The sequence below is a fragment of the Oculina patagonica genome, chromosome 5, assembly GCF_052425735.1.
Source record: "Oculina patagonica isolate OP01 chromosome 5, crgOcupat, whole genome shotgun sequence".
Taxonomy (NCBI): Eukaryota; Metazoa; Cnidaria; class Anthozoa; order Scleractinia; family Oculinidae; genus Oculina; species Oculina patagonica.
In genome coordinates this window covers 8282969-8308256 of record NC_135762.1, presented here as the reverse complement: position 1 = coordinate 8308256, position 25288 = coordinate 8282969, and the positions used below count along the sequence as shown (strand labels likewise).

The window sequence follows — 25288 nt, the reverse complement described above, 5'->3', positions numbered from 1 at the left end:
TCGCTGATTATCCACGATACGATATCGTTGACTACAGCGAGTGGAATTAGCAAGATCCAGTTGTGTATTGGAGATATAACGAAGCTGCCTAAAGACGAACAAGCTGATGTTTTAGTTGTTTCTGCGTTTCCAGGTGAGAGGTCAACCCCCTCGCGAAATTCACGCAGGTCAATATGACAACATTGAGGTCTAAACAGGCTTATTAGAAATAGTTTTGTTGAATTCGAAGACTTGTAGTAGTGTATATAAATCTTTGAAACATTGATTCAATTATCAGAGGCATTTCATCGTCGATATTGATCCACAATTTCAAAAGGATCAGAAATTTGAAAAGTTCATGAACTTAATATCAGCTTAGCTTTCATCGGTTTAAACATGATCGTATCAGCTGTCGTATTTAAGCTTATATGCTTTTATCTCCGATTAGTGGCTGTTATTTATACCACTTTTTGGTATTTTGGTCGTTACAGTCTGGTCATTTCGATGTAGTTTAGTTATCTTTATCGATCGCCAAACACACGATCAATCTCTCAAAATTCTACTGCGTGCAAAAATGCATGCATAAATTTGCCTTCGATTGAAATCCAGAGACAGTCATAAACTTTGACTGTTTTTAATATGTACATGGAATGCATGCAGACAAAGAAGAAAGGCTAAATTTGAGAAGCCTTGTTTGATCTCAGTGAGGGTATATAGGTAAATCAATACAGTCAACTCTCTCTAAAGGCCCGTTTACCCAGGCGATTTTTGTCGTGCAACTCAATGCAATTTTTGTTGCGCCGAAGTTGCATCAAGTTTCGAACAGGTTCGAAACTCCTGCAACTTGCGGCGATTTTATCGCCGCTAGTTTTCACGCGTCCAAACTCGCGGCGATGTCATTGCATGAAGTCGACTTGATGCAACTTCGGCGCAACAAAAATTGCATTAAGTTGCGCGACAAAAATCGCCTGTGTAAACGGGCCTTAAGACGGACACCGTCGGGACCGGCCCCATCTGTCCGTCTTATAGAGTTGTCCGCCTTATAGAGAGTCGAGGTAACGTGACACCAGAAACTTTGAGACGATAAAGATAAACGGCTATGCACAACGAATACACGTCTGTTTTAGTCGCTTACGTTAGCAAAACCTATAAAGTGGAACAAAAATAATATCAGAGATTCGACTTGTTTGTTAATAACAAACGGTGATACTGTAAGTAGAAAACTAAATCTACAAGTTTAAGCAGAGAAGTAATGCGTTTTAGCGGATTGTTTTTGGTAAATTTGGTATTCTAAAGGCGCTGACCCGCTTTGCTATATGTCGATAACAAGTTTTGAAGTATTATTCACAAAAAAATAACTTTTGTGCCTGTCCGTTGGCGGTTTCAAAGTGTCCGTTATCCGTCTTAGAGAGGTGTCCGTCTTACAGAGAGTTTTCTTACAGTAAAATGACTGAAAAACGGCAGGGACCATAACCAGGTGTCCGTCTTATAGAAGTGTCCGTTAAGAGAGAGTTGACTGTAACGTCAATCGTCAAAGGGTTTACTTTATGTCAAATTGTAATCGATAGCATAATGAGAATTTTGCGGGTAGGTTGAAATACACCCAGGTCCTGGAAATTTTTTCTTTACTGCAATTAACAGCAGTAGGCTCCTATCATAGTTTATAATGTGGCTTGCTCCACGAGTGGGCAAGATGAGGTAAACCCTGCATTCTGATTGGCTACCCGAGCCGGCAAGATGGGCCTATCTTTCCTGCTTGGGATTGCCTGCGATTTTCCCGCAGTTTTGTTATTGTGGTTGCTGCCGGCTTTCCCACTCAAATTTGCTTAAAGAAAAATATTTTCATTCTTTAAACTTGTCAATCAGTTAAATCAATTCATTTTCAAGAAACACTACCAAACTTGAAAACGTCGACCTGACTTTTTCAAGTTTTAGGCCACTACCACAATATCCATCCATATAGCCAAACCACATTTTAACAATTTTCGTGACTAGTACGGTTTGTTTTAGCAAGGCCAGGCCACTATTAGTAGATTTCCAATACAACACCTTCGCTGCATTTTCAAGTAGCACTAAATCATGGTGACACTGTCCCTTTTAATTTAAGCAATATGTTCCTGGTTGCTTCACAATACAGAATCGAAACTGGAGTCACAGATGAGGCTCTTAACTCTTTCGCTGCAGTTGTCGAGAAAACTCGACATTTCATTTCGTGACTCTGAGTGCGGATGAGAAACAATCCCAGATTTCCTTTCGAAACTGTCTTTAATAGGGACGCTATGATCAATAATTACTTCAGATACGCTCTAGGAGAACTGGAAAGCGTGACGAGCACGATCTTTTGCCGTTTGCATATAATGGCAGAGTATTATTGACAAATTCATGTTACAATGTTGCTGTTTACGGCCAAAGGACATTTAAACATGGCGTCGAATGAGAAATTTTCAATCGAGTGCTTCGGAGAAGATTCTAACCGACTTTTGCCGAGAATATAACAGTTGTGGTTTACGAATCAAGCGATTTCAATGAACAGATTGAGTATTTGAGACGACTGGCTATTGCAAAACAATGGTTTCAACCTTTACGTTTGGGAAGGAAGCTATCAGATGGCAAACGAAATTGCTGAAAGGACCAAAATGCAATGGATTTATGAAAAGGTTGCTTTTTACGATGTAGAATTATGTTAGGCACAACTCCTGAAAATCTTTTAATTATTGAATTGCTTGAATAGAACAAAAGATATTGTTGAATATGATGCGTGACTGTGTGATTCAACGCACTGTGAAAAAAATGCAGCACTGCGGGGGAGTAAGGTCAACAGAAAAGTCAGCAGCGAAAGAGTCAATGGCTTCTCCAATCCATTGAATTGGAACAGACTTAAACTTTTATTGCGGTTTTCAGTGAAATGCAAACTCTGACATTTAATCCTCGACCAATGGTTTACGCTTTTTGCTGCCATCAATCATCTTAGCGGACCTCTCGGGAAACAGAAGCTCACTTCAAACGGGTCAAAAGGTCACGTCTGTCAGTTGTGTTGCTCACTTCAATCGGGTCAAAAGGTCACGTCTGTCAGTTGTGATTGGTGGATTTCGATCCATTTTGTTTTTGTCTGTTTTTCATGGTTCGTTGGCTGTCGCCATAATTATGATTGATGGCAGCGAAAAACGCAATCGTTAGTTGGATTTTGAATTTCAGAGTTCGCATTTCCACTGAAAACCACAATGATAACCTTAATGTTTCTTCTAGGTGACTATTCACCAACACCAACTTCACTTATTGGAGCACTAGCCATTAATCTTGGCATCAGTGTCCGCAACCTTTCCAAGGATAAAGAAGAAGACTTGCGCAAACAGTACTTCTGCTGGTGGTCTAAGCCGCTCCCTGAAGAGCACAGCTTTAGGAGAATCCTCTGTTTTGAGGGAGGATTTGGTAGCCGTGGGAGCAAACCACCAAAAGTTGTTGGGGCTGTGTTTCGATGTCTTGTACCTATTCTTAGTGGCAAGGATTCCAAGGGAGGATCAGTTATAATGCCTCTTCTTGCCTCAGGAGATCAGGTATTTAGCATGCTGAGTTAACAGCTCTTGATCTCTAAATTGCACACTGAATTATTCCTGCACTCAAGAGAGATATTCTGAGTTTGACTTCAAATTATTATTGTATTTCATATACTGATCTAGCTCTGTAAAGGGAGAGATCCATAGTCTATACAATATGGCTTTTCCTTGGTTTTGGATTTTTGTCTGTATTAGAGGGTAGCAGAGGGGGGTCATGACCCCATTTCACGCACAAATTTTAACTAAATTCATGTTTCATGTAAACTTGAAACTGAAGAATTCATGAATCATGTGTCTTTTAACTATTTTCAAGCATCAGGATCTAATTTTTGCCCTTTTCGTGGTCACAAATAAATCCTTTGCTAGCCTCACATACGTATCAATAATTTGTTTGGGATGGAGGGTCCAAATTTGTACAAGAGTAAAATCTTGATTTGTTGCTCTTGTGAGCAGAGGAATCCCTAAGAAAAAACAGAAGAGCTAATGTATGTAATTAGAATTGTCTGTTAAATAGAGAAGTGATTTTATAGAAATTAAAGGGTAGTATATTTGATATCAATTTTTTTGGAACTAACTCTGCTACAACTTGAAACCTCTTCTTTAATAATATTCAGGGATACTCCAAGCGGCTCATGCTCAGGCTGATAATTGACTCTGCAATACACTGGATCAAGGCTGGACTTGAATTAAAAACTCTCAAGATTGTCTTATTTTCACGTTGTCCTGAAAAGCATGACAAATCACATGAGCCACTCTTTGAATGTTTCCAGAAAATGAAAGACCAGTATGGAGACAAAGAGTTGACATACGTAAGTTATTTGCCCTTTTTATACTCACTTTCAGTATTATGTGCATAGCTATCTTTCTACATCCATCTTTCGACGTGCTGTTTGAAATGAGCCAATCAAAACCAAAGCATACCAGTGTTGGTTTCATGCGAATGAGCCCATAAGTTCAGTAGGTCATGCTAGTGGACTGTGATTGGCGGATTTTGATCTGTCTTGTTTGTTTAGCACATCAAAAGAGGGTGGTCCCTTGCTCTTGTTTGCCCAATTCTCTTCGAGTGTCAGTGTTGATTAGGATGATGTGTTTTTACTTCTGTCGCAGTTTACCTAGTCGATTCATGTATCAACTGCATTAGCTGTGGATTTCTGGTTTTGTTTTGTTTTTTCATCATTTTTTGTCAGTACAGGAAATGAATGGTTTAATTCACCATGGGTTAGTTGGTGGCTCAGGTGGTGTACTCATTAACTAATTACCCTTGATATTTATTTCACAGGAGACAGAGATTATTTATGATGTGTACATGTCCCACAGTCCAAAGGACCATGATTCTGCCCTCCAGATTGCAAAGTTCCTACAGACTGAGAGAAGAATCAAAGTGTTTCATGACTTTCAAGAGCTCAATGACGATGAATCTTGGCAAGAAGAAATATTTAACATCATGGGTAAATGTGCTCGAGTTATTGCCTTGTTGAGCCCAGGCTACTTGGAGACAGAGAGCTGCATTGAGCAGTATAACATGGCCCTGTGCATCAACAGACGGTCGCATGGAACAGTGCTGGCTCCATTTTATATCACTTCAATGGATTACATGCCGACATACATGAGCCTCATTCAGTATGAAGACTGCAGGTAAAGCTCCTTCCCTTGCTGTGGGGGAAGGGGGGACAGGGGGGTCTGTCCTTCCTGCTTGCCGTACCTTTTACTCCCTGTTCCTGACCCTTAGAGATTCCACCTCTATGCTATTTCTATTGAATACAAAATGTTGCAAAACTTTTTTCAATTTTTCCTGGTTCTTGACACAGGGTTCGGTACAGGTCATGGAAAACCTGGAAAGTCATGGAAGTTTAGAATCTCATTTTCCAGGCCTGGAAAGTCGTGGAATTTAAGTATGGGTCGTGGAAAGTCATGGAAAATGGTATTGATTGTACAAAATAAATTAGGCAGGTTATTTTTTGTGAGGAAAAGGGTAAAAACGTACCCGAAATCAAGATAATTTTTGAAAATTTCCAAGAAAAATGGTCGAATTTAGGTCATGGAAAACATTGAAAAGTCATGAAAAAGGTCATGGAAAGTCATGAAATTTCAAAAGGTCAGGAGGGTATGAACCCTGTGTCACCTTGGGAACCCTGCTTCCCATCTTCTCTTCTCCCGCCTCCAGTACTCCTCCCATCCACTATTCTCCCAGGCTCCTTCCCCCTTCCCCTGTCCACATTGTCCATCCAACTTTCGAATGTTAAGTTAAACATGCTGACTTGTATTGGCAAGTGCGTTTCTGTACATTTTATTTGTTTTGAAACTTTACTAGGAAATATTTCTTAACCTAAAAAGGTTCTAAATTAATTGTTGTTTGACATCAGAACTATTCAGAACATTATTTAAACCAAATTGTTGAGCTGTAGAGCAGTTTTCAACAGTCCCATAACACCAAAACCACAGCAATAAAATGAGCCTAACACAACAACTTTTCAAGAACAAAATGAACTAATAGTAAATAGTATATAGAAATTTCTTGTTAATAGTAATTTTTATGTGATTTTTATCTCATTGTTTGCGTGGCCAGTCTAAAGTCAAAGTAATCAGTCTGGGAGGCAAAGCAGTCAAAGATCGCACCTGCGGTTATTGTCTCGGTCTAAATGGCCAAAAAGTTTGGAGCAGAAACCAAATGAAAGATGACAAAACTTTGCTTGCGCGGTATTTGGCTCTCTGACTGGCTGAAAAGTAACAAGACATCAAAACTCACTTTATAATAATAGTGAACACATTACCTTAGACTATGAGCAGTCCCCATTTTTTCGCAGAGTCCGTCGAGCGTGAAGCGAAAAAATAAATTACCGCGCGGGGGGAGGTGACCGGGCGAGGCGAGAGGCGAAAAAAATATTTTTTTCGCTTCTCGCCTCGCCCCGCCTCCCCCACCCCCACCCCAGCTTTAATTTTTTTTTTTTTGCTTCAAGCTAGACGGACTCTTCGAAAAAATTTTCGCATCAAAGCTGGAAGGACTGCGAAAAAATAGGGACTGCTCGTAGTCTAACATTACCTAAACTACATGTAACTTTTTCCAATTACCTTTAGGCCGAGAGATGAGGAAAAAATCATAGCAGCCAGTAATGATGTGGCAGATTCATTGAAGTCGCAAGAAGATGTCTCATCACCCAGGGTGACAGAAAAGGCCACCAAAACACTAAGCTACGATGTGTTTATTTCATACTCACACCAGAACAAGACCCACGCTGACAAGGTGTTGGAGAGCCTGATGTCTCTTGCTCCAGACTTGAAGATCTTCATTGATACAGCAGGTTTGAATACTGGGACATCTTGGCAACAAATGCTCTACAATGCACTAGGTAATACATACGTATTTTTATTTTTAGGGTTGCGCCTCGCATGGGTAACTTATTCCCGTTCGCGCAATTCCTTTTTGGTCCTTTTTCTTATTAATAAGGTAGAGCTTGTATAGATATATCGTGCACTGTACAAGTGATTGGCTAATAGTTGGGGCGGGTTTTCCTGTAATGCGCACGGGCATTAGACCGCGACACCCAAGAGTTTTTTCACCGTATTCACGGATTGAAATCATGATTGAAAATGCATCACGTCGCACATTCAATTGGTTGTACCACTGGCACATGATCAACTTTTCTTACATCTCGTGATTCGGCAGACCAGCCATAACTGACGAAAATCGGTCAAGCGTTCTTCGCAACGACACAGATTTGCATAGCTTTTATCGTTGTGTAAGTAAGAATCCGTCATCGATGCTATCAAAACGTGTTGTGGCCGTTCGGTTTTTCGTAATTCATGATTCTTATTTGACTGAACTTTCATTCAGTTTCAGCAGTTTCAGCTCGCAAACACTACTCATGCTGACGTTACGTTTGCAAAAGTTCGTTAAGGTGGTGGCAAACTAGGACACAATGAACATTGCAGAGACATTGTTGCAGACTCAAATGTTTCACCGTTTGTCCGCATGCGCAACATTGGTCGCGGACACAAAATTTGTATCCCTTGCACAAAAAAGTTTGATTTCTTTCAAAAGCATTTTGCATCCGCAACAATTTTGCATCAGCTCTACCAAGCTCAGTTGGTAGAGCGCCGGACTGCTGTGCGGGAGGTCGTGGGTTCGAACCCCAGACCGGACCAACACTCAGGGTCTTAAAATAACTGAGGAGAATGTGCTGCCTTTGTAATTACATCTGCAAATGGTTAGACATTCTAGTCTTCTCGGAAAAGGACGATAAACCGTAGGTCCCTTCTCCTGTTTCTTCAGTCTTATAACAGGGGACGTTAAAGAACCCACACACTATTCGCAAAGAGTAGGGCACGAAGTTCCCGGTGTTGTGGTCTGGCCTTTGTGTAGTAAAATTACAGTATATGTACAACGCATTTGAATATTAGCTATGAAAAATGCGCTATATAAATTGATTATCATTTATGTTTCCCTGTTTGCTCGGCCAAGAAAACATCATCAGCAACAATTGCCGTTTTCACACTAGAGACGGACAATTTGTCTTAGTGTGAAAACGGGACGGACAGGATTTTGGACCGGTACAAGTCGTCTGAATTTGTTCGTCGATTTGGTCCTCTAGGAAGACGATTTTTTGAGGACGACTTGGTCGTCTGGACGGACAAGACAAACAAATCGTCAGTCGACTTGTCCATTTTCTAGTGTGAAAACGGCCAATGTGCCGACGGTCCGCAACAATGTGTCCTCGTTTGCACCGCCTTTAGCAGACCAATGCTTTTTAATGGCGTGAACCGACTCACATCATGCAAAAGACGTTGATCATGTGTTGCTAGGCTTTTGTACATTATGCTTTTGTTTCCCCACTAAAATGCTCCCCTCAATGCTCCATTTTTTCCACTATAATGCTCCGTCTCCCCCAAAAAAGTCACTAAAATGCTCGGATAATACTCATTATACAAACGGTTTTTTAAAACTAATTTCAAAGTTTTTAACATGGTGTTAACTGTTTTAAACACTTATAAAAACGTACAAGTGTTGCAAGTAACAACAACAACGTATACAAGTTCATAAATACAGCCAAAAAATCATAATCCTAGAAATCATCTACGAGGCTAAGTACAGAAAGTAGTTGACTATCTCTAGAAAGCTATTTGTAGTTGAATTTTGAGTTTTAGTCTTCATTTTCTCTTAAAAAATAATTTCTTTTTTATTTTCTCGGGGAAAAAAATCAATTTTCCAGGAAAACGCCACTAAAATGCTCGAATAATGCTCAATGCTTTTGCCTCACTAAAATGCGCGAAAAAATGGTTGCATCATGTACAAAAGCCTATGTGTTGCACCCAAACAAACCGTTTGATGCGTATCGCTTTTATATTTAATTTTTACTTTTCCTCTAAATTCCAGATGCGTCCAAAAGCACCATCGCGCTGTTGTCACCAGACTACATCAAATCCAAAGTGTGTTACGAGGAATTCTGCCTGTCGTACGCGCTGTTTGTGGATAAAGACAGCTCTATGGATCTTGTAAGTTTGTTAGTGGAACCCGTACAGGAACTGCCCCTATGGTGTAATCAGCCTCTCCCTGCTGACTGTGCGTCGTCACACGTGGACCCAGACCAGGTGCTGTCTTCAGTCTGTGCTGACTTGGTGAATAGATTGAAGGGTAAGCGAGACGATTGGACAGTACTTATCGCACAGGAATATGTTTTCTCAGGTTTTCAGGGGTCCTACAACATAACACGGGCACTACAGTTGTCTTGAAAATTTTAAAAAGCTAAAAACACCTAAAAATTTCATTTTATATACAAAAAAAGATGTAAGATAAAAAAGTTGCAATTTACAAGTACTGTAGACTAACGTAAGTTCAACTTGAGAAAACCTTACGCTTTTTAATATACTTAATTGTCTCGCACCAAAATTAGCGTTTTCTTCAGTTCGTTCAAATGCGGAAATGTACGCCTTTAAAATAGCCCATGAATTTAATAGAAAGACTTGTCTTTCTGACAAATTTCAATTAGCACACAATCGTGACAAATGAAAATATACAAAAAATATGCGCTCAGGTAAGCTTTTGGTTGGGACAAACAAAACTGTCCGTTATAAATGGGTGTCCGTAGAGCAGGGTTCCACTGTATTTTGTTGTCTTCCAAAAAATCCCAACCATCTTGGCGCAATTAATTTATGCCCAGTCTCCCCGGCGTTTTCCAAGTGACGAGTCGGAGCCCGGTGGTAACTCAGCTAAGTAACCGCTGCCTGGTCTGTTTATTTATAGGGTCCAATCACACGGCGGATGACCTACTCGCACAGCGGGTGCACAACCTGAAGAAGGGAGACCTCACAATTGAATCATCCATGGACAATTACAGGAAATCCTTGTTCGTGTTGCGATCGGGTGTTCTCAAGACGCCTGTTGAGCTAACCAGCTGCAGTCAGAAAGAACCTTTGAGGCGGAGCCATGCTAGCGATGTGGTCATGTCCGTCGATGGCCACCATGTTGGCGTTGATCCGGAATCGTCTCAAGCAACGTCATCGGAAGTGACGTCATCGGATCCTACGTCATCAGAAGTGACGTCATCAGGCTCTGTCGCTTGTGACGTCGCCCTGAGTTTTGCTGAAGCAGATAAAAGAGCAGCTGTAATACTGAAGCAGCTACTTCTCGAGAGAGTACCCTCTTTGAAGATAAGCGAGCCCATGGCGGGGGACTTCTCCAGGGTGCAGTCGCTAGATTGTGCGCGGGTTATTGTGCCGCTTCTGTCGCCCGCCTTTTTGGCTTCGAGCGAACTGATAGAGGAACTGAACATTGCAATTTTTCGGAATCGCAGCTCCTCGCGAAGAATACTGTATCCAGTGCAAGTAGCGGCGTACCCTCCCAAGCCCTCGTACGTTCACTTGATCCCATGCGAGTTCTCGAGCTCTGATTACCAATGGGCCTGGAAAATTGTCGACCAGAACTTGCGAGACGAGATATCCCGATTAGCAGAAAGGAATTTTATGGATGTCGACGAGGCGTTTAATTTGAAAACCGCGGCTAGTGTGATTTCCCAACGACTTTTAGAAGAAAGTAAACCGGATTTGAATCTTGTTAATCGAGTTTTGCTGAACGTTCACGAGATAGAGGAGGATTGGATGCAAGTGAAAAAGGCACTGCAGCGAGAAGAAGGACTGGAGGCATGGAAAAGAACTTTTGGAATTGAAATAAACAGCTGGGAACGCGATCTAAAGCCGGACAAAATAATCAAACGGGATAAATTGATGTCAGATGCTGACACCAAACCTTCCAGTGGTGACCAAACTGAATCAAATGGAGTAGAGTTGCACCTGAAAGACATCAGAGACAATGAGCAGAATGCGGCTGAAGGATCTGATGCTCAATCTCAGGAGCTAACGGAACATGATCGGTCCTTCGATGGTGAATCAAACAAGGTGGAAAAGACTGTGAGGTTTCAAGATGATTCGACGACACATTCGGAAGAACACGACTTGTGTTGCGGCTCTCCTCAGAGTGCTCATGATGGGACGAAAGAATCTAAATCTTGTTTATTGATTTAAGTCATGAAGACGTTACTTGACACAAATGACAAGGCCAAGGTGAAGTCGTTGGTCTCCAAGCCACACCTTAAACGTGTCTTTAGGTCCCCACCCCCTCCCCCTGCCGAAACAAGGAACATGAACGAAAAGAAAGCGCAAGTGAAAGCAGGAGCTTCCTTCCTTTCTTCTATGGAGCGTTCTTTTCCGTTTGGCTTTGCGCTCCTGTTATTGGCATTCCTAAAAGTGTCAGCCATGCAGGCTACCTGCCTGAAACTATAGAACGAGCGAGCGCACAACGAGCTCGTAAGACTCAATCTCGTGTCGAGAGCCCGCGTCCCCCTTGACCAGTTGTCGCGTTTTCCACTGGTCAAGGGGGACGCGGGCTCTGGGAAGAGATGGAAAGACTCACGAAAACAAGCTTGTGTCTGTCTCAGTTCTATTCTCAATAGTCATCTTGAATATTCTACTACAAAGGATAATTACATGTGAAAAAATTTTTTCTTCATACTGACTTGTCTACCAATAGCCTGTCGCTACACTGTTGTTCATGCGACTCACATGTATATTTAATTGAAGATGTTTTAACATCACTATTTAATGATATTTAGTACATAATTAATAATATTTGTAATTAGATCTATAGACTGGACCCTTTTGTAATTCACTCGATAAAAAAAAACACTAGCACACTATTCTTTCAGGGCAGTTAATTATGACAAGAAAAGAGATTAAAGAAAAGCTGTTTAATAGTGTATTCTCAACAAGTTCTCCCTCCGTAGTTTGCGAAAAGTTATGCAAACACTGGTCAATTTTTGAAGATGTTGAAGGTGCTGGAAAGCTCGCACTCTTTCCTCTGTTTTCTTCGGCTCGTGAATAACGTTTGCTAGGTTGTCACAAGTTGCCACATGGTCTGCTTGGGAAAGTTTCTATCCGTCTGTATTACGTGCGTTTTGGGACTGGCACTAGTTACGTGCGCGCAATATCAATTTTTTCAACGCAGGTGTCCTCCCCCCCCCCCCCCCCCCCAAAGAAAAAAAAACACCATTTAGCATTACCAAACGCTCCAAAGTGGCTTCCCACCAATAACCGCATTCAGCAATTCCTTAGCAACTGCTCTAGATCTGTAGTTAGAATAAAAAAACCTTAAACTTTAAGGAGGCTCCATAGGGTTTTTTGACCGCTCGCGCTGATGATGCAAGCATTGGGAATGTGCGCGCGCGAGCTGATGCGAGCTCAGGCAAAATGATTAACCAGGGATTTATGCTAAACATTTCAAAGGATTACTTTATCAGGAATAGATTTCCAAGACCGGACAATACTGTTCAATCTTCCAAAGATTATGAGTTTGTAGATTTTCTTCATGAAATTACATCAAACGCTCAGTAAGCACTGTAATCAATCGCCTAGTGGTTTCAACGTTGACGCATGCACAAATAGCGATCTTGTCGAATTTCTATTCTGACGTTTTTGTTACAAATGTGAGCGGGGGCAAAAATGGCATTTCTCGTCTAGTTTTTCTTGAGTTTCCTTCGGTGAAATTTCGTAAAAGTTGGCAGAGGGGTCACGATTATTTTGCTTTACGTGGGCCGACCGCCGGCGGTTAGCTCAGTTGGTAGAGCGCCGGACTGCCGTGCGGGAGGTCTCGGGTTCGTGTCCCAGACCGACCGACCGCCGGTTAGCTCAGTTGGTAGAGCGCCGGACTGCCGTGCGGGAGGTCTCGGGTTCGTGTCCCAGACCGGACCAACACTCAGGGTCTTAAAATAACTGAGGAGAATATGCTGCCTTTGCAATGACATCTGCAAATGGTTAGATATTCTAGTCTTCTCGGATAAGGACGATAAACCGTAGGCCCCGTCTCCTGCATCTTCAGTGTTATAATCAACAGGGGACGTTAAAGAACCCACACTCTTATCGAAAAGAGTAGGGCACGGAGTTCCCGGTGTTGTTGTTTATCTTTGCGCATTGTGTTGTATACTGTGAAATGCTCGGTTTCATTAGCATATACTTGCCAGAGCCCTAACACGGCTCATAATCCCGAGGGTAAATAAAGTTTCAGTTTCAGTGGCGCTCATTTTTTTTTTAGGAAAATCCATAAGACGTGTTTTTACGCAGAGGGAAAAGACACAAATTTGCAGATAACAAAGAATCTGCCTTTACAACCCTTACTTATTTCTTGTTTAATTTTTTTTTCCAGGTAGTATACATGTACTGTAAAAAGTTTGAAAGATTTCACCTAAAGAAATTGTAGAAAATGGCACTTAAAGCCAGCTAAATACTAAAAGACCCATTTGTTTGGGTAGTCTTAATTCACGACTTGAACCCATTATTTTAACAAAGATGGTTGTACAACACTATTTTATCATTGCTGATTGCATTTTATAAGTTTTAGCGAACTAGGGCTAAAAACGAATGCAAAATCACATTTCAAAGTATGACACAAGCGCGCGCCACGTCATATGTTATTACCAGGGCGGGAGAAGGCGTTCTCCCGCCCTGGTTATTACCCTATGGAGCCACCTTAATTAACTTCAACCTATCTCCCAACATTTTTCTTGCTAAAATGTATCTGGTAATTTGAAGCACTTCTCAGTACCAAAAACAAATAATTAATTTGGTTGAATCCTCAATTTTCTATGCCCTCCTGAGCAGAGGAAGGTACTATGAGAGTAGCCTGCGAAACAAGCACACGGAGAGCAGCGATAACAAGAAAGGGGGCCTGATCTTTTTCCCCAGTACCCAATTGGATACGCGTAAGGGAAGGGGACTCGGGCCCCCTCCTTATTTTTTTATTTTTCTTTGTAATGACTTCCTCTCGCTAATTTTTTTTGGGGTGTACACACAAAAAAGCCCCCCCCCCCCCCCCCCTCCTAATTTCAAGGTCTGGATCCGCCACTGGTATGGGTGAAGATTACGCAGGATTACGTGACAAGCTAACTACGTGGCGCAAAGAAAACAATTAATTAAAACATGGTCCATGACAGAGCAACCTTTTACCCTGATAAGCAATAATTTTTGATAAACAATTAAATCTACAATGCATTTAAAGCTGTTTCATGGGGCATTTATCGATCCCTATCTGAAGAAAGGAACGAGTCCTGTGTACCAGCCGTGTCTCCTCGCCCAAACTCACCGAGGGGAGGCTGGGGCGAGGACACGGCTGACAACTTTGGCGAGTACTCGGCAGAAACACTGTTTAGGCTCTCCCGGATTTTCTTTTTAAGAATAAATTTGTGCTTTATGTTTTATCTTATGAGATAAACCTTTTTCTGAATGGCACAGTGATTACGTGACGAACGAAAAGAACGTGTGCGTAACAGACTCCGATCGCGTTACGCCACCACCAGGTAACGATCGCTAACCAATCAGAGCGCATGTTTACTTTTTTCGCGTGCATATATATTTACTCTACACAGTGCGAGAGTTATGTCATCGATCGACAAGTTACGTAAAGTATTCTTTACAAGTGTCGGTCTTTGCCGCTCGGAAGGCTAGCTGTACATGTCAATTTTGGGCTCGATCAATGTGAAATGGAAGCTGACGAAGAAATGAAGAAAGGAAACTTCGACAAAGCCCGCGAATTGTTCGACAGCCTGCTTCGAAAAGACAAGAAGCATCAAGTGCAGTGCTTGCTGGGGAAGGCTGATTGTTTCGCTTTAGAAGGACGGTTGACCGATTCATTGCCGTTTTATTGCGAGGCGTTTAAAAGCGGAAATGTTAAACCTGAGCGATTGTTCCAACTAGTAAGTGGGCTGAAGCAGGCCATCAATATCGAGCGAGATTTCTGTCGATCAAGAGATGACGATGACAACGTTTTGCAGTGTGGCATCTGTACGGGAATACTTTGTGACCCTGTTACCGTTCCGTGCGGGCATTCCTTTTGCAAATTGTGCTTGGAAAAGCAAGAGGCGAAGAAATGCGAGCATTGCAGCGAGCCTTTCGCTTTCGTTTCGCTCAAGGCAAACGTCATCCTACAAGACATACTTGAGAAGTCATTCGAGAAAGAATTAGAAGCCACTCGCCTTCGCCTCGAGGGAAACAATTTGCACAGGAAGAAACAGAGCCTTCAAGCAATCGAAAAATATCTCGAAGCAGAGAAATTGAGTAAGTATTCAGGAAGTTTCTAGTAATTTCTTTTTCATTTTAGTACAAACGCTTACTCGTGATGGCCCGGTGAGCTGGAACCCTATAAGTGCGTTACGTAACAATACACTCGACTGCAGGCAAATAATTTCTCGTTTTAATAAATGCAAACTATTACGATTTTAAATGAAATCTTATCTATATTTTGCTTTTTTTTCTCGAATAAAGGAAGACAGGGAAATAATGAAAATTATTTTCTGTCAAGTTTAATTGTTTAGCTGGAGACTTCTTGCATCAAAACAATCCTTCATAAATCTGATTTTATAATTAATGCCGACAGGAAATTGATTATATATATAATAATTACGCGGGGTGCATTAATTTTATTACTTCTTTGTATAATTTCCATCTTTCAAGATCACACAGTCTAGCTGAAATGTTGTTTTTGAAATTAGTATGTTACATAATACCTTAATACTTATGTTGGGTATTACTGCACACTTTCACATGTATTGTGGCAAGACCATAGGGCAAGTCGTGAAGTCATATCAATGTTGATATTAAGTCTGTGTTAATAAGCACCTCTCTCAGGACACTCAATTATTTGCCCCACACTTGAGAGATTTTTTAGTTAAAATCAAAAATTTTCATTGAGGGTTCACTATACCCCTCTGCAATATCCAGTCATAAAAATGTTGGGCCGTTTCACCCGTCATGAATAGTAATCAGAATTCTTTCACCTTGCGCAAATTAAATAAACAACAAAAATCACTGATTAAATATAATCAGTATGACAGCAAAAGATATGGAGTGCACATGGGCAGTCAGAGACCTGCCATAATTCAGGCAGACGACAGGTGTTAAACTGCAGAAATCGATTTCCGGTTTGATTCAAGACCCAGATAAAAGTGTTGTTTATCAATGTGACAAAAGGTGACGTAATGTCTCGTCTGTTCAAAACTCAACCACAGCGTGCTATGGAAACAAAGAATATAGTGCTGTAGTCGTTTACTGGAACAATAAAATAACAAGAAACAAGAGAAAATGAGGGGACATTATCCTCTCTTGCGAGAAATTTATTCACGCAAAACAAAATGATTCTTGAATCACGTTTAATTCAACTCTGTAAATCACAGCTGGTTGCCTTTAAGAATTGTGTTCTTACAAATGTGAAAAGATTTCAAAATTAAAATCATGAATTAATGAGTAAACAAATAAAAGCTTAAATCATGTTTCATATGCACATCAAGATAAAATAGGGCCAATCACATTTCACTGGAAAAGAACAAGGTACCCTTTCCATAATGATGTCAATTTATACTGAGATCTGCGCAGTGTCTCAGAATAATGGTAATTGTTTCTTTCAAATATACAAGGCCTAAAAATTCAAAACTAAGCAACCATCAAATTATCAGAGGCAGTATAAGAATCTCTGTCAGTAAAGCTGACATTAGTATCGGATTCTTTGTGTTGTGCTGTTGATATTGATTGCATGACTGGATACGTCTGCTTACTAATGTGATAAAAATGTTGTGGTCATCATGATTTTGTTTGTTGCAGACAAATCTGACCATTTGGTTCAGAGTAATATTGCTTGTATCTCGCTCTCACTTGGACGCTTTGAAGAGAGCCTTCTGAGAGCCAACAAGGCATGCGAACTTCAGCCAGACTGGCCAAAGGTGTGGTCCTTAGCTTTAATAATTTACAACTGTATAAATTATACTGGTACCTTATTATAGGAAATTAGCGCTCTATGAAATTCTCAAAATTCGCATTAAGTCACATTATTTTTTGAGTGTTAATTTCCGTGACATGCATTTATAAGCACATTACACTCCAGATTGAGTAGCTGGGTTCAAGAACTGACTGGTGTCCCTATGTTATGTTCTTGGGCGAGACTCGCTACTCCCCCTGTGCCTTCCTGACACAGGACTACCAGCAAAACTTCTCCAGGGGCAACCTAAGAAGGTGCTAGGGAGTAACCTGCAATGGCCAGTCATTCCATCCAGCAGGAGTAATATCAATACTCCTAGTTACTTCATGGGCACAAAAACTATGAAGATAAACTCTGGTGGCAGTGTGCATGTGTCGTCGCTTAACTTTAGCCAAATTGAAGTGCAGACTAATGCATCTATGAATGGTTTGCCCCAGGATGGCCCCCCATCCCGGCCAGCCCCCCCCCCCCCCCCACTGCAACCCGGCTGGCAACCCCAGGGGAACTTGACATTTTTTGGAATCCAGAGTCGAATTCCCCACCCCTGGGCAGGCACCTAGCGAATGTCAAATTTCACATATCTCCTCTTAAATTTCTAAACCAGCAGACCATTTTAGATGTCAAAATCCCTTCCCTGGGAGAGCTTCACGATGTCAAATTCGCATGGGTTGCCCGCCACGGGAATTGCAAGAATGTGATGTCTCCATGTTTGACTGATTTTTTGTTTCATCGTACTTTTCCATTGTTAGGGATTCTACAGGAAAGGTTGTGCTTTGATAGGCCTAAACAAGAAGACTGAAGCAGCGGTTGCATTTTTGCATTGCCTTGCACGGGATCCTGACAGACCAGGGGTTAAAAAATTACTGACCAAGGTTTGTGATCAGATTTTTTACTCATAGTATCATTTCTATGTTCTATTTTATTTTGTATTTGTGTTCTCATTTTCATCGATGCCTAGCTGCAGCAGAGATTGGCTTATAATAGTAGTCATCACAGTATAGTATTTTGACCATGAATCTGCTTGTTAGTATTACATTTTAAAGTGCAGCACTTTTAAACAAATTCTGGTAAATGTTTTGAAGTTCAACTTTTGAGACAAATGTGTGGTTCCAGAAAATGTCCATGGATTAACTACAGCACAGAAGGGATTATAAATTCCTGGGGGTCAGAGGGGTCTCAAAGGCCAAGCACTTTAAGGAAAAGGAAATGTATGAAGCTTAATTTGAATTTCCAGAGGGGGGAGGGGGGTCCTTGGAAAAATCCCATCCATGTGGAAGGTATGGATAATTTATGGAACTACAAAATTTCTTTTGTGTACTCAAAGTATAGCTGCTAAAGATAGTTTTTTAACCTGTTGCAGCTTATTCATGAAGTCATCACTGAAGATATTCCATGCTCCAGTTTCACTCAAAACCAATCCATAAATGATGACAGCGACTGTTCACCTGGAAACACAGAGCCCATTCTACAAAGACTTACAAACCTAGTCGATATGGTAAAACAAAGTAAAGCAGGATATATTGAAGGTAAGGTGCATCCTATTAACCTAACTAAAATCTTTTTTATTTTAAGTGTTGTGATTTAACTTGGTGTAGAACTTGATTAAGCCGTAACAAAGTTGACTTTTCTGAGGGGTCTGGACTGAGTGTGACCCTATTTGGCGGAATGATGGAATGTCACTAGTTCGCTTTCAGTAAGCGTCGCCCTGGTTTGCTTGCAGTTACCTTATTACATGAAATTTTCGCGACAGGTTAATTGCGCGCTTCCAAAAAATTCGCGAAATTAAAGTGACGCAAACAATAAGTGTCGCGAACATAACATGACACGAAATTTAGGTGACTCTCATTATGTCAATAATCAAGAAAGAATAACTTAAGTACCACTGAAGGAAGGAATTTTCAATGTAAGTGGATTCCGTCGATTGACTCAAGAACTATATAACTCATGCACGTATAAGCGTGACCTACTTGTAGCCATTGTGAGAACTGCTCTGTTGTTGCTATTGCCGAGATTTAGTCCCGCCCTTGAATTCAAGATTCAAAATACGAAATTTTCGCAAAATCGCGAAATTTAAGTGTCGCGAAATATGCGTACCTCAAAATCGCGAAATTAACGTGTCGCGAAAATTTCATGTAATAAGGTACTTCATCCTGGTTTGCTTGCAGTTAGCTTTTGTCCATTCAATAACAATAGATGGTTTGAACAACAATGAAAAAATAAACAAACTGAGCCAAAGTATGATTGTAAGTGCATAAAATTTGGATAGCATTAAGCTCACATGCATGGATGTTTAATCTGTTGTACATTCTATTTTAGAAGATACTGAAAGTGAACCTGACATCAAGAAGTTGAGACTTGATAAGCGTTGCTGTGTGGAGGATCTGGAATGCACCTTATGTTGCAGGTACAATAATGTCCTTGCAGTTTCCATGGTTATTAGAATATCCAACCACCATCAACACTGCCTTGATAATGAAGGGATGCAATAGATATGCAAAACATGCACATGTTACAACTGTATATGTGGAACCATAATTTCCAACAAAACAGATCTGTCCATAGGAGGAGTTTACAGAGGCCCTGCCAGGGTAAATTCCGACGAGCGACACAGCCCAAAAAGTAGCGACAGCACATAAAATAAAATCGCGACAATTGACAACCCTTTTGGAAAGATGTAAATTCTGACAAGGACAAGCAATTTTCCTTCATTTCAACTACCAAGAGTGACGTAAAGTACGATAAAACAGCGACATGGGACATTTTGGAATTTAGACAAGCGACACGGGGTCCCCCCTGGCAGGGCCTCTTTACAGAAAGGGCAACATTGAAGTGGGATTCTCAACTTGAAAGTGGTTGGAACTGGGAGCGGTAGGACAAGTTTGTGACAATATTGTCTAATAATTGTTAAATGCAATAATTTATAGCACTATAACAAGAGTTTTGATCATTCATGGTCAGTAATAATGTCCTGTTTTTGTCATTTAGGTTGCTTTATGAACCAGTCACCACGCCCTGTGGCCATGTGTTTTGCCGTTCCTGCCTTAACTGCAATCTTGATCACAGACCAACCTGTCCCATCTGCAGATTTTCCTTGAAAAAGGTACATTATTTTTAGTAATGTCCTTTCTCTGCATCTCATGCAACACTCATTTTCTTTTTAATTAGGACTACAGTTAAAATTAGGACTACAGTTCGCTCAAACTTTTGCTTACAGTAAAGGTGAAAAAAATTGTTTTCCATGTACATGATTAAAACAAAATATTTTTTTTTGAATTTCAGTTCCTTGCTGAAAGAAAACAGGTAGGAATTTTATGCTAGTTCAAATACATTTAGCCATTTATCATAACCACAGCAAACACGCAAAACTTATTACCGGTAGATTAAAGGCACTCCAGTTAGCCTAAATAGAACTCCAGTGAGCCTAAGTAGCACTGTGGTTACTATGAGTAGCAAGGGTAACACAATGCTAAGATCACGAGCGCAATCCCTCCTTTTTCTTGGTCTTTCAAGCCTGAAGCAAAAAAATGGCATGGGGAATCTGGAAGCAGGACTTGTCAAAAAAAAAGGACTACTGACAAAGCTAGAGAGTGACCTTTCACAGCTGTCTGAATTGAAACCTTGCTGAACACTTGAATGCACACTGTCTGATAACATGTCAATGGGAAACACAGTGGCCTAATGGTTAGCCTGCTGGACTCCAGACCCAGGGGGGTACTCCAAAATGTAAATGACGGGGATGATCGAAGGATTTTTTTGGGTTTGAAATTTTTCGATTGTGGGATTTTTTTGGGTAAGAAGATTTGGCAAGTATTTTTGGGGGTGACTTGATTCAAATAGGGGATCTTTTTGGGTATTAAAAACAAACTAAAGTGATTTGGCACGGCCTTGGCGTATTTATGGTATGATGAATAAACAAACACGAGCGTTATTGCCCCTCCTAGCAATTTAGGGGTAATTTGACAAGGGATTTTTTTTAGAGGTTATTTTTGGTCCAGGGATTTTTTTGGGTAATGTCGGAAGAGTTAGGGATTTTTTGGGGTCCTGAGTTTTGCCTTCATTCGATCATCCCCGTCATTTTCAAGTCGGAGTACCCCCCCCCCCCCCCCCGGGACTCCGGATCGAACAGTCTGGGTTCAAACCCTGGCCGGGGTTATTGTGTTGTGTTCTTGGGCAAGACACTTAACTTTCATAGTGCCTCTCTCTACCCAGGTGTATAAATGGGTACCGGCGAACCATTGCTGGAGTGTAACCCTGTGATGGACTAGCATCCCATCCAGGAGAAGTAGAAATACTCCTAGTCGCTTCATGCTACAGAAACCGGGATAAGCTCCGGCCTGATGCCCGGCCACTAGGCTCAAAGCAGACTAACATGTCAATGGTCCAAGCACAAGTCAGTCATAGTGAGCTGAGCAAGTTATTACTGCTAACCAGCAAACTGCAAAAATACCTGCTATTAGCTAGAGAACATGTTAATTGAGAACAGCAGGACCTCTTACAGCCTGACCACTCAATATTGTCTCCTCAGAACATCACCGTTGCTGTAAGCAGGCTGATTGAAACAGCTTTACCAGAGGAGTATGAGGAAAGAAAGAAACTACACCAAGAAGAAATGGAAAAGTTGGCCAGGTGAGATGAAAGATCTATTCTCAATAACCAGCTTTTGGTAAATTTTCCAGTAGAAAATAAATGTTACAACTACTGATTAAAAATGTAAGAGTAGCGAATCACTCAAATTCTCATGATTGTTTGTAGCGTGGCCAGTGACACAACAGAAGAAATCCCTGTCTTTGTCTGCACCTTGGCATTTCCATCACAACCCTGTCCATTGCACATCTTTGAACCTCGATATCGTCTGATGGTTAGGCAGTGCATGGAATCAGGATCAAAGCAGTTTGGAATGTGTCTTCACAGTGAGGAGAAGGGGTAAGTCCGTCACCCTAGGGGGGGTGGGGGTTGCAATGAGCCTGCTGATTACTTATTTCACTAGCTGAAAGAGCTTATCACAGGCTGAAATTTCACTTGGGTTATTTTGAAGGTGCACAGGCCAAAAAAGTAAGCTGGGATTGAACCTACTTAGTTTTTCTTAGCAGTTAGCTATATCCCTGCATTGGGGAACTGAACGTCAGCTTTAAAAAAAATGCAGTTTGAAAATCATCTGATTGTTGGTAGGCATGTTATGTTGCTTGAAGCAAGTGGTGTTGCAAAAATATTATACTGGTATTTTTGGGGGGGTAGGGGGGTTTCATGCCCCAAGAGGTTATTGTGGTTTTAAGATTTAAGATAACTTGGGCCATCCAAGTTTCGGACAGACACACATGTAGGAGCTATTTCCTATGGATACCCATTCTCCCCCTCATCCTCTTTCTAAACCTTAGCTTCTCGAACTGCCCTCTCACCTCCTAAGCTGGCTTTTTATCACAATTTTCTTATTACTGTATTTATTATGTGTTGCCATTGTATTACAGTTTTGTAGATTACGGTGTTATGCTGGAGATTAGAGAACTGCAATACCTCCCAGATGGAAGGTCGTTTGTTGACTGCATTGGTGGAAGGCGCTTTAAGGTATATAATTGTGTAGTTTTACAGCGTCCCAAGCTGCGATCAGTTTGGTTGCCATGGTAAAAGCAAATTTGGCGACTTATTTTTCCAAACAGTGCAAAGGCAGTGCAAAGGGTTGACTAGGCATTAACATTTGTTTGTTTTTTGTTGTTGGTTTTTTTTTGCATTATACCTTCTAAGCCAAAAAAATTCCACAACAAAATTTTTCATTAAAACTATCTTGATTGCTAATTTTGCTAATCGGCATAATGCTGTTTGTTGTTTGATACATGTATCTTTGATTGTGGAGCCGCCATTTATTTGAAAACCACATTTATGTTTCTATTATTTTACCATATTGTATAAGAATTAACTTGTTTTCCATGTTTATCTACCTTACCTGTTTCTTTAATCATTTATTTACTATTCTGCACGGCAACTAGAACAGATTAACCAAAAAACTCTTGAATGCAAATGAAAATTACTACATCTTGTTATAAGTTATTTAATTTAGAAAAATACAGACTTACATATGAAGATTTGTGTCATATAATGTAATGTTTTTGTTTGTTTGGTAGGTTCTTAACAGAGGAATGCAGAATGGATACCATACTGCTAAAGTGGAATGGATAAAAGATAAACCTATTCCAGAGGAAGAACTTGGTAATTTGTTATTTATTCAGCACTCATGGTTAAATAATTATATAAAAATAAATTTATATAAAATTATCAAATCTGTTAGAAACAAATTAAATTGTATGCTCCGAAGGAATTCATGCTATGAAAAAAAAGAGATGAATCTTGCATAAATATGATTTATTTCCTTTAGATGAGGTCAAGGCTCTTCACCAAAATGTTTACAATGAAGCTAAATCATGGTTTTCTAATCTGCCACTCCTTCCAAGGGTAAGATTTACAGAGATTCCAACCCTTTTTGAAGGAAAAAAGGGAGTATTTTTAGCGCTGAAGGTGTGCGCCTCTAGGGGGGTCTAGAAGCATGTTCCACCGGGAAATTTTGCAAATTTAGGTTCTCTCAAGTGCCATTTCCGGCATTTTGACATCATTTTTGAGTTATTCTATAAGGTCTTTATTCTTTTCACAAACATTTTTGGTACTTTTCTTTACTTTTGCTTCACTCAGGTCGCAAAAAGCACTAAAAATTAGCAGTTTTTCTTTTGTTTTCAGAATTTCATGATAAATCGGGAGAATCTGATATAAATCGGGAGAGCGGGAGGCTACGCATTAAATCGGGAGACTCCCGATCAAATCGGGAGGGTTGGAATCTCTGGATTTAATTTCATTTGAAAAGCATTTAATTGCATTTAACATGACATGTTAAATTGTACCTTGAAGTGTTTTCAAACATTTTACGTTCATTCTTGTCCCCAGAGCCGATTGTCCTTCTTAGCAAACTCATGAGCCTGGGACATGAGAAACAAGTGGCTAGAAACTAGGAACTTTAAATCAACCAAATCAAATCAACCGTTTTAAAATCCCTTTGTTGTAAGAGATTTTACTTAGTACCATTGACTTGACTGGCTAGATTAAAGTTCTCTTTGTTATAATTCTAGCCAATCAAATCATGTGTCCCCAGAGCCACTTATTCCTTGTGCTCCAGGCTCTGCCGGCTAATAGGGACGTGTGGCTCTGGGGAAAAGAAAGTTAACATTCAAAATACATGCTAGTTAAGCTTGGGACTTGTCAAGAGTCATTGTATAGCCTTACTGTATATATCAGTGATTTCGTACTGAAAACTATTTTTGCTCTTGGTTATTTAGAGACGAATTACAAACATGTTTTCAGAGATGCCAAGCTGCGACGCTGAACTTCAGAATCTACCTCAGGGGCCCGTGTGGATGTGGTGGCTACTGTCCGTGTGTCCGCTGCCAGAAGAACTTCAGCTGGAATTCATTTCCATGTCTTCGTTAAAAGAACGACTCAAAAAATTGGAACAACTCATAGCTTCGTTTCAAACATACATGTAAAAATAAGTTTATTATGGTCTGGTGAAGTGGGATTACCGGTAGTTTATTTTTGTACATTACATTAACTAAAATAAAATATAGAAACAACTAAGCCTATTTTTTAGCTTTTTCCCTGTACAGTTTATGACAACAACTGCTAGGGCTATTTTTTAGATGGTAGCCACATGGCTTACTTATGAGACAGTTTTCTGCAAGTCGGATTTTAAAGGGTAATCAGTATTTTTAGGTTGTTTGGTGTTTGTATCTCTAACCCATTAACAATCAGAGCCATGATGGTAGGTGATCTAAGTGAGCATAGGCTTTTACAGTTTTAACCGTTTACTCTGTAGATTTATTTTCAATTAAGAAGAAATATCAAACACTCAAGAAAAACCCTGAAGTAAGTCAAACACGCTCTGCTCTGCGTCCTATTTTCAACATTCTTCTCAGTGTTTGGAAATGTGAAGAACCACTCTCATGTTTGATATGTTACTTCTCAAACTCATTAATAATTCATCAAGTTAAAGCAAAGAAAATGACAACCATAAAGAAGATTTGGATACCCGGTCTTAATAAGCATAGCTGTTATTTTTCCATTTACACCTTAGTTTATGTTTAGATTGAGAAGATATATTTAATACTCAAGACAGTGTTTCAACGGCTATCAGAACACCTTGAATGACGTGAAAATACTCTGCTGTGCGTCATATTTTCAACTCTCTTCAAATTTGAACTTGTGTATATTTATTAGAGAATTAATGATTATGCTGTACAAGGGTATATGGCATGCATTCACACTGGATACTGAACATAGCCTAATTGTTTTGCTGATGTATGTGTATAAATAAATGTAATTAAGGAGAAATTTTATAAAAAAAATTGAGGACTTGCTGTAGCCAAGTCATTCACAATCTTCCAAATTGTAAATCACCTGTCAGGTTGGTGAACAAAATAACATGACACAA

At 40.3% G+C, this 25288-nt stretch overlaps 2 protein-coding genes across 3 annotated transcripts in view; both read left to right on the top strand.

The window, feature by feature from the left end:
• LOC144655313 (uncharacterized) overlaps positions 1 to 11324 on the top strand; it is an 11387-nt gene extending 63 nt beyond the window's left edge. The window contains exons 1-7 of the mRNA XM_078515534.1: positions 1 to 133; positions 3226 to 3533; positions 4148 to 4342; positions 4813 to 5168; positions 6609 to 6880; positions 8905 to 9162; positions 9772 to 11324. The exon at positions 1 to 133 is cut by the window's left edge and continues 63 nt beyond it. Coding sequence (XP_078371660.1) covers positions 1 to 133; positions 3226 to 3533; positions 4148 to 4342; positions 4813 to 5168; positions 6609 to 6880; positions 8905 to 9162; positions 9772 to 11048 — 2799 coding nt within the window. The 3' untranslated portion in view covers positions 11049 to 11324. The remainder of the gene's footprint in view (positions 134 to 3225; positions 3534 to 4147; positions 4343 to 4812; positions 5169 to 6608; positions 6881 to 8904; positions 9163 to 9771) is intronic.
• A 3120-nt stretch (positions 11325 to 14444) lies between these two features.
• On the top strand, positions 14445 to 24717 carry LOC144655283 (LON peptidase N-terminal domain and RING finger protein 3-like). Of its 2 annotated transcripts, none has more exons than XM_078515499.1 (13): positions 14445 to 15128; positions 16668 to 16786; positions 17571 to 17693; positions 18182 to 18347; positions 19141 to 19225; positions 19807 to 19921; positions 20101 to 20121; positions 21347 to 21447; positions 21574 to 21744; positions 22287 to 22383; positions 22938 to 23022; positions 23189 to 23265; positions 24138 to 24717. In XM_078515499.1, the coding sequence occupies exons 1-13, from the start codon at positions 14555 to 14557 to the stop codon at positions 24342 to 24344; spliced, it is 1941 nt and encodes a 646-aa protein (XP_078371625.1). In that variant the 5' UTR covers positions 14445 to 14554; the 3' UTR covers positions 24345 to 24717. The 2 variants fall into 2 exon arrangements, with proteins under 2 accessions (XP_078371625.1, XP_078371624.1); XM_078515498.1 differs by having other exon boundaries at positions 19138 to 19225.
• The last annotated feature ends 571 nt before the right edge of the window (positions 24718 to 25288 follow it).

Excerpts from the sequence above, each read along its gene's own strand:
- LOC144655283 (XM_078515498.1), top strand. The coding sequence starts at position 14,555 with ATGGAAGCTGACGAAGAAATGAAGAAAGGAAACTTCGACAAAGCCCGC. Across the intron at positions 19,226-19,806 it reads GAATGCACCTTATGTTGCAG|GTTGCTTTATGAACCAGTCA; the intron begins GTACAATAATGT and ends TTTGTCATTTAG. Across the intron at positions 22,384-22,937 it reads TTGGTGGAAGGCGCTTTAAG|GTTCTTAACAGAGGAATGCA; the intron begins GTATATAATTGT and ends TTTGTTTGGTAG.